The 8,449-nt window shown below is 40.9% G+C and overlaps 1 protein-coding gene across 1 annotated transcript in view; it reads right to left on the bottom strand.

Annotated features, from left to right (window-relative positions):
• LOC102210375 (potassium voltage-gated channel subfamily H member 1-like) overlaps positions 1-8,449 on the bottom strand; it is a 110,264-nt gene that overhangs the window by 62,008 nt on the left and 39,807 nt on the right. Inside the window, exon 6 of the mRNA XM_005747141.1 lies at positions 4,532-4,961. Within this exon, the coding sequence (XP_005747198.1) occupies positions 4,532-4,961 (430 nt within the window). The remainder of the gene's footprint in view (positions 1-4,531; positions 4,962-8,449) is intronic.

Genomic DNA, 8,449 nt, shown 5'->3' with positions numbered 1-8,449 from the left:
TACGGGAAAGTAACAGTAATCTAATTACCTTTTCTGCAATAGTAATCCCTTACTTTACACGTTACTCAAAAAAAGGAATCAGATTACAGTAACGCGTAGCCCATCTCTGGTGGCCACCCATGGCTCCAATACCATTGTGAAGTTTGCTGATAGCACAGTGGTGTTGGGCGGCCTACATGGATAAAGTGGATCTCCTCAGTCCTGGCATGGTCTGCCCACATTCAGGTCTAATCCAAAAAGGCTAGGCAGTGCCTCTATCATCTCCGACAACTGAGGAAGTTCAGGGTCTCTCCAGGGATCCTCAGGACTTTCTATACAGGCACTGTGGAGAGCATCCTCCATCACATCACATCCTGGTATGGGAGCAGCTGTGTCAGAGAACTGATCCATATGGCAGAACGCTGCTGCAGGGAAATTGAAGGCACCATCCGTCTCACTCTCAGAGAGGAACCAGACCCTGGCACAGGTCTACCCAATCGTCAATATGTACCACGATCTACCCATGGAGCTGCCCTCCCTTGGGTCACCCAGGTGTGAGTTGAACAACTTCGCTATTAAAACCTCATTTCTGGTGGGTGTCATTGGTTTTCCAAAGGAGCACATTTTGTTCCGTTACATAAGCTACCTACAGCCACTGAGACCCCCCTGGATAGGAACACTATTAGTTGAAAACTTGCCATATTTTTGCATGGTGCACAGTTTGTCCTCAATAAATTTGAGGAAACTACACAAATTGTAAATGAAAGAACAAAAGTCAGACCTAAAGCAGCAAATGAGCAGTATCTGAAAGACAAAAATTCAACAAAGACCTAAGTGACTATCAAGAAACATTTCTTAAAGAATTGAAATAGGGAGAAAAAGCTAGGCTATGTCACAATACAGAAAAGATGGACTGAAAAGTAGTGGCAACAAGTTATGGAGTGATTAATACAAATTAGAAATTTTTGGTTCATTGTTAATATTTACAGAGGACATCAGGAGAGATGTACAAGATTGAGTGTCTACACCAATCTAATATAGTGAATGCGCTGTTATGGATGGGGCTGCATTTCAGCAAGTGGTGCTGGGGATTATAAATGCAGTGGCTTAATTTTTCAATATGACAAAGATCCGAAAAAAAACTGCCAGTGCAGTAAAATTTGGATAGAGAAACACAAAATGGAATGATATTGGTCACGCAGTGACTCCACGGAGCTCAGGCTTCAACATTATTGAAGGGATCATTTTGACAGAAAACAAGTAAAGGCATTCAACCACCAAAGAACAGCTTTGGAATTACCTTTTTCCCAAAGATTGTTTCAAAAAATTACATGAAAGCGAAAGAGAGAAAGAAAGTTAAGGCTATGAAGGAATAAAGAATAAAGGATACAAATCTAGAATTGACTTTCAAGTTCATTAGGAAACGTTTTTGATTATGTCAAACATACTGTATTTTGATGTATGCTTTTCCATGTTTCAAGAAATTGCTGGACCTATTTACCATTTATCTAGCAAAATACATAGAAATGGGGGTGGCTCAAAACTTTTGCACATACATTTATCAGTATGAATGCATGTGTGTTTTTCACATTGGGCCATGTAGGTTTGTCCCCCCCTTTAATAATAACATCTTCATTCACTGAATTTTGTGTTTACTTGTGTTATCTTTGTGAAATACTTAAATCTGTTTGATGATCTCAAACATTTAAGTGTGGTAAATATACCAAAAACAAATTTGGGAAATCATGAAGGGGACAAACACTTGTTCACACCACTGTAGATGGCTTCTTGCACTCCTCTTTTAAGCCATCTATCTTCTTCTTCTTATCCTTTAGATGCAGATAGACAGCTGAATTTTGTCTTGTTGAAGTGGCTCTTCTATGTTGTGCCATGGGTTTACTGAGTGGCTGTTTCTTTTCTCCAGTGTATGTCCGAGCCTCACCGTACTGCATAGCATACACTATTTTGTTTGTATGCTATGCAGCTATTTTGTTTAGCTTGCGTTTGGGAGTTTTCTCCTTGGGATTAACCAGTTTTTGTCTGAGGGTGTTGCTGGGTCTGAAGTACACTGGGATGTTATGCGTGAATAAAATTCTCTTGAGTTTCTCTGATAAACCTGATAAACAAAGAATGACAGTGTTGTTCCGTTTGTCATTCTGTTTGCCCAAAGTTGGTGTCAGACCTTCTCTCCTGTGCATCTTTGCTGATTTGATGAAGGCCCAGTTGGGTTTGACAGTTTTCTTTAGATGTGTGTGTTCTTTTTCTTTCCCTTCTGGCTTAGAGGGAGCGTTTTCTACCCAGTGTTGCAGGGTCCTTATTACTGCAAATTTGTGTTCCACAAGGTAGTGGGAGTCAAAGAGTAGATACTGGTCTGTGTCTGTGGGCTTCGGGTAAACTTCAGTGTTAAGGTTTCCATTCTCCTCAATGTGCACTGCAAAAATGGCAAACTATTATTCTGTAACTACTGTACTCTGTACCACCATTTGGTTTTGGAGCTAAAGAAGATTCTTGGTTGAGAGATGAAACGTCCTCAAGAAACTTAAAGAAATTTCATGATGAGGTTCTTTCCAAGCTCCTTAGGCTACATAAAATGGTGAATCTCTTGGTATTATCACAGAAGTGATGAACAGATTTCAGTCCAGTATCTCTGATGTAGATATCACAGATGTAGAATGTTCTGGAAAGGAAATTAACCATCTATTTTTGTCTTTCCTGCAGATTCCAACCTGATATTGCAGTTAGCATTATAACTCTCTCACTCGTATTCCTAATGACCCAAACTGATTCTCCAGAGGCTTTCAGCCACTTTGTGGATAAGAAAGGTGTGCTAATTACAGCTTTCATTCCTTTCGTTCCTTGTGAATTCTAATAGGAAACCAAATGGTCTACCCAGACCAGACTGCTTGGTAGCTTCAATATAGTCTCAGTACAGCGTCTTTACAAGAGTTTCAAAGGGACAAGCTCTCACAGCCACATAAATCACTGCACACTCAAAAACAGCAACTAAAACTGGGTTAGAAATGGATTTTCATTAAACACTCTGGGGCCTAATTTCAGAGGTTTGCTGCCTAACAATGCCATCACAAATCAGATATTTTCATTATTTTCAATTTACAAGCGAAGCTTTAGACACCTATTTCATTTGATTACCTTTTCTGCAACATTAGGTGTGTGAAGCTGATCTAGGCTAACAGACTGTAGATTCTGATATGACACAAGGTGACAGGAGCTTCCGATCAAGGAGACAAATTGTCAACCCTACAGCTCCTCATTCTTCAGCTCAGCGAGGAAAAGCTTTTACGTGCAGATGTCCTCTTTGCTCTGGAAAACATGAAACTGTCTGCTTGCCTTTACTTTCAGCAGTTACATAAAATAGACTGTTATTTATAGTGCAAAGACAAAGACATTAGAATAGAAAGATTTATCTTCTGCAGAGTAGGAATGGGAACAGAACATTTTATGATATTGTTGGTGGGAAAAAGAAAAAGAAATGTATCTTCTGGAGAGTCTGAATACCAAGAGCAAATGCAATGGAAGCCTAACAATAGTTTCTGGGAGGGGTCAGCAATTCCGCAAGAAAAAAAGACAGTGGTATTGTCAGTGGTATTTCTAGTACACTAAACTAGATGGAGATGAATAGTTTTCTATATTTAAATTTATATATTTTCTATATATATTTAAATACACTCAAGTTGGAGAACACAGGATGTTACATTAATTTTGCTTCGAAAGACAGTTGGAGGTCTAACAGGACAATTATCTATAAACTAAACCTGAACTTAAAAACACAGACATTGCACACAGTCCTGTGGTTTAAGTTTACCTAGTCCTGCATTTATATACATTAATATAAACCAAACACACATAAGAATAGGACAGGATATTTGATCATTAAAATATTATTCACGTGTAGGTTGACTGACAGAGCTATGAATCATAATATCCTCTCTCTCTGGATGTTTCATTTTGACAGTGTTGTGAGAAGCTTTTGCTTATATTAACAATGACGGTAACAAAGGCTGTATGTTGTGAAAGGCCTCTCTGGTAGCAGCTGACTAGAGCTTAAAGAGCATGCTTTAGCTCCTTACTTTTCGGGTGTACAGTATAACTACAGATATTCCAGGATTTACCAGGTTGTATACTGTAACAGTATACAACAGGTTGGTTAAACATGGCAAAGCCTAGACTAAGACTTTACAGATTGCTGAAACTGCCTTAATATCAATGGGGAGATGTTTGACAATCCAGTCAGAGTCATAAAGAACTAAAATAAGTTGTTTTGACAGGAAGAAATTATTTACGAGCAGTACAAAGAGAGTGCAAGAGATAATCTGGAGACTATAGAAAGAGACCTGGTCTCAGCATCATGGAGTCTGTCTGGTGTCATAAGGGGAAAAAAAGACACTGAGAGAGTCAAATCCACAGAAAAACTGGTAAGTTCAGCAATTTTCCTGCCAAGTACCTTGATAAACTCAAAAAACAACTGGAAGGCAGAAATGTTTTGCATATTTGGCACAGAGAAATAAGTTGAAAGGAAATGACAAGGACTCACATCCAATCATCATCATGGCTACAGCAAAGATCTTCTCTCCATCTGTGTTTGGTGCTATGTTTCCAAAGCCAATACTGGTCAGACTGGTCATGGTAAAGTACAACGAAGTGATGTAGGCTGAGTCTTTACCGGGCCCGCCCTCCCAGATGCCTGAGCTCGAGGCATTGAATCTGTATGGCGTCCCAACTGTCTCTCCTAACAGGTACAACCAGCTGTCCATCCTCACAGTGTTGGTGTTCTCATCAATCACCTCATAGTATCCGATGCTGTACCAGATACAGGCCAGCCAGTGGGCTGCCAGGCCAAACACACAAACCAGCAAAACCAGCACAGCAGCGCCATACTCAATGTAATGATCCAGCTTTCTGGCAACTCGACCCAAACGCAGCAGACGTACCACTTTGAGAGAGCTAAAAAGGCTGCTGATTCCCTGCAAGTGAAAGAAGAGATAAAGCAGATAAGAGAAAATATGACACCGTAGGAGGGAGGGGGACAAATAAAGAGAAAAAAGGTGAAAGAAGAGTACAGAAACAATTAATTTTATGAAAGATTTTTCTTGTTTCAAACATTCAGCTCATCATGGGAATCTAAGGGGCCTTTTCCATCAAACATGCTGGCATCAGTTCACACAAACTGTGTGCTTATAATAACTTTGCTATTATTGTTATTTTTGCCATGTAACCTATAATTATGCAGGATCACATCATCATCTAATCAGTATGTGACATGTCAGTCACGTATCTTGTTATGTGAAGATCTTGTTGAATGAGTGTAAACTTGAACCAGATTTCAAACTAAAGGAAACAGATTTTATCAATAAAAACAAACTGTGAAATATTGATGTCTTTGTTTTTGCTGTCCATTGCATCTTTTAGCCTGCATCAATCTCGATTGTAATTTCTCATGTAATAAAACACTTTTAACGCTCAGTGTTACGTATTTATATTGGGGCCTCTCTTTGTGTTGAGTGGAAACTGAGTGGAGACTTTCATTGATGCTTTTTTTTGGAAATGGTTGACCTGAAAATTCACTTCATTACAAGCTGTTTTCTTGCTCTTCCTTCATTTGTTTTCTTTGATTTGTCTTCAAATTATTATATAAACTGCTGTCATCCACAGGTGTTTTATTTAATCTAATTTCATGAATCAAATGTATATTATGACAATCCAGACATCGCAATTTGTCATATAATTGCTTTGCTGACTTGAGGAGTGGTCTTGCTGGATCAGATCAGTTGCATATCATTTTCTGTGAATCCTATAAGCCACTGCTTAATGAAATTCAAACATAGGAAAGGATATAAAGAAAATCACAGTCTATTATCTGGAGTGTCAGCAGTTTCATTTTTAATATAAGCATATTTTGAATTTGATACCAGTAACATATTTCAGACAGACATGTTCCCACTGTTGTTGTATAATATAAACATTTGTGTGCAGAAAGAACTTGCTTAACTTATATAATTGCTATGTATAAAGTTTTGAGGCTTCTTCCTTGGCATGACATTAGTTTGGGCAGTTTGAGGTGTTTTATTTTTATCATAAGTTTATTTTATATTTCTTGTAAAGTCCAAATTACAGTTTAAAAAGTTTTTAGGCCACCAACATTAGAAGAGTTTATCCTCTTGCCATCACAAATAGCTTTGCAAAATTTATTGCAAGCTTGTGTTAGTCCTGCATCAGGTTGGTGACCTGTTCAGAGTGTACCTCGCTATGGTAGCTGAGATAGGCTACAGCCACCTTGCGACCCTAATAAGGATAAGTGGAAGAGAACGGGGGCAGCACGGTGGCACGGTGGTTAGCACTGTTGCCTCACAGCAAGAAGGTCCTGAGTTCAATTCCACCATCAGGCCGGGGTCTTTCTGTGTGGAGTTTGCATGTTCTCCCCGTGTTTGCGTGGGTTCTCTCCGGGTACTCCGGCTTCCTCCCACTGTCCAAAGACATGCAGCTTGTGGGGATAGGTTAATTGGATAATCCAAATTGCCACTAGGTGTGAATGTGAGTGTGAATGGTTGTCTGTCCCTATGTGTTAGCCCTGCGACAGACTGGCGACCTGTCCAAGGTGTACCCTGCCTCTCGCCCTATGACAGCTGGGATAGGCTCCAGCGCCCCCCGCGACCCTGAAAAGGATAAGCGGAAGTGAATGGATGGATGGATGGAAGAGAACGGATCAATAGATCTCTTTATTCACCAATTTACCCCCCCTCATTTCTAGGAATACCAACAAATCATTTGTTTGTTTTTTTCCCCCCCATGTCCTTGACATAATTCATTAAAATTATTGTTAAATGATAAGTTCTGTTTTCTGGTTATCATAGAAATAATTATTTATTGATGACAATACATGTTAATAAGAAGCTGAACTGCCATGTTTGCTTTATTTTTTGTTATTTTTATTTTGTAAGACTGTTAATCCAACATTCTAATCTAATTCTAATCTATAATTTCAGTACATGACACCAAACCAATTGTGATGATATGGTCTGACACAGAACATGATGGCAACAGTATTGAATCCCATTGTTGAATCCCATTTATTTTAGTTTAGTTGAATTTGTTTTTCTTTCATGCCTCTACAATCTTGCGTTGAGATCAGGGGTGGTACCTCTGGATTGGCAAACCAGGGGTGTGGTTCCCATCTTCAAATAAGGGAGACCGGAAGGTGTGCTCCAACTATGGGGGGATCACACTCCTCAGCCTCCCTGGGAAAGTCTATGCCAAGGTGCTGGAGTCCGTCCGTTAGTCCAACCATGGTACAGGAGGAACAATGTGGTTCTTGTCCCAGTCGAGGAACACTAGACCAGCTCTTTACCTTCTTGAGGTTACTTGAGGACGCCTGGGAGTTTGCCCAACAAGTCTACATGTATTTTAAGGACATGGAGAAGGCATTTGACCGTACCCCTCAGACTGTCCTGTGGGAGGTGCTTCGGGAGTATGGGGTGTTTGGCCCATTGCTATGGGCCATTCGATCCTTATACAACTGCTAAAAGAGCTTGGTCTGCGTAGCCAGCAATAAGTTGGACTCATTGGGTGTTGGACTCCACCAGGGCTGCCCTTTTCTGTTCAGAATTTTTATGGACAGAATTTCTAGGCGCAGCCAAGTGGGGGAAGGCTTATACTTGGGTGGTCTAAGAATCTGATCTCTGCTTTTTGCAGATGATGTGGTTCTATTGGCTTCATCAAGTGACAGCCAGCAGCTCCGAGTGTGAAGTAGCGGCAATGAGAATCAGCACCTCCAAAAGTCAGAAAAGGGTGGAGTGCCGACTTAAGTGCAGGGATGTGTTCCTGCCCCAAGTTGAGGAGTTTAAGTATCTCAGGGTCTTGTTCATGAGTGATGGGAGAAGTAAGCAGGAGATTGACAGACAGATTGGTGCTGCAGCAGCAGTGATGCCCTGTACCGGTTCGTCGTGGGGAATTGAGAGCTGAGTATAAAAGCGAGGCTCTCAGTTTACCGGTTGATCTATGTCCCTACCCTCACCTATTGTCACGAGTTTTGGGTAGTGACCAAAAGAATGAGATTGCGGATACAAGTGGTGGAAATGAACTTTCTCTCAAGATTTACCTGGCCTCTCCCTAAGAGATAGGGTGAGGAGTTCAGCCATTTGGGTGGGGCTCAGAGTAGGAAAGGAGCCAGTGAGGAAGTTCAGGCATCTGACAAGAATGCCTCCTGGGCGCCTCCTGGGTGAGGTGTTCTGGGCATTGAATGAGGCTACGGGGCAGACACAGGAAACACTGGAGAGATTATTTTTCTTGGCTGGCCTAGGAAATCCTTTGACAAGCTAGAGGAGGTACCCAGGAGAGGGAGTCCAGGGCTTCTCTGCTTAGGCTGGCCCTGTAACCTGGCCCTGGATTAGCTGAAGAAAATGGATGGATGGATGGATGGATGGATGGATGGATGGATGGATGGATGGATGGATGG

This window comes from Pundamilia nyererei, unplaced genomic scaffold, assembly GCF_000239375.1.
Source record: "Pundamilia nyererei isolate P.nyererei 1_Seehausen unplaced genomic scaffold, PunNye1.0 scaffold00189, whole genome shotgun sequence".
Lineage (NCBI taxonomy): Eukaryota > Metazoa > Chordata > Actinopteri > Cichliformes > Cichlidae > Pundamilia > Pundamilia nyererei.
The sequence above is the reverse complement of the archived record's forward strand: the minus strand, read 5'-3'. Positions and strand labels throughout refer to the sequence as shown.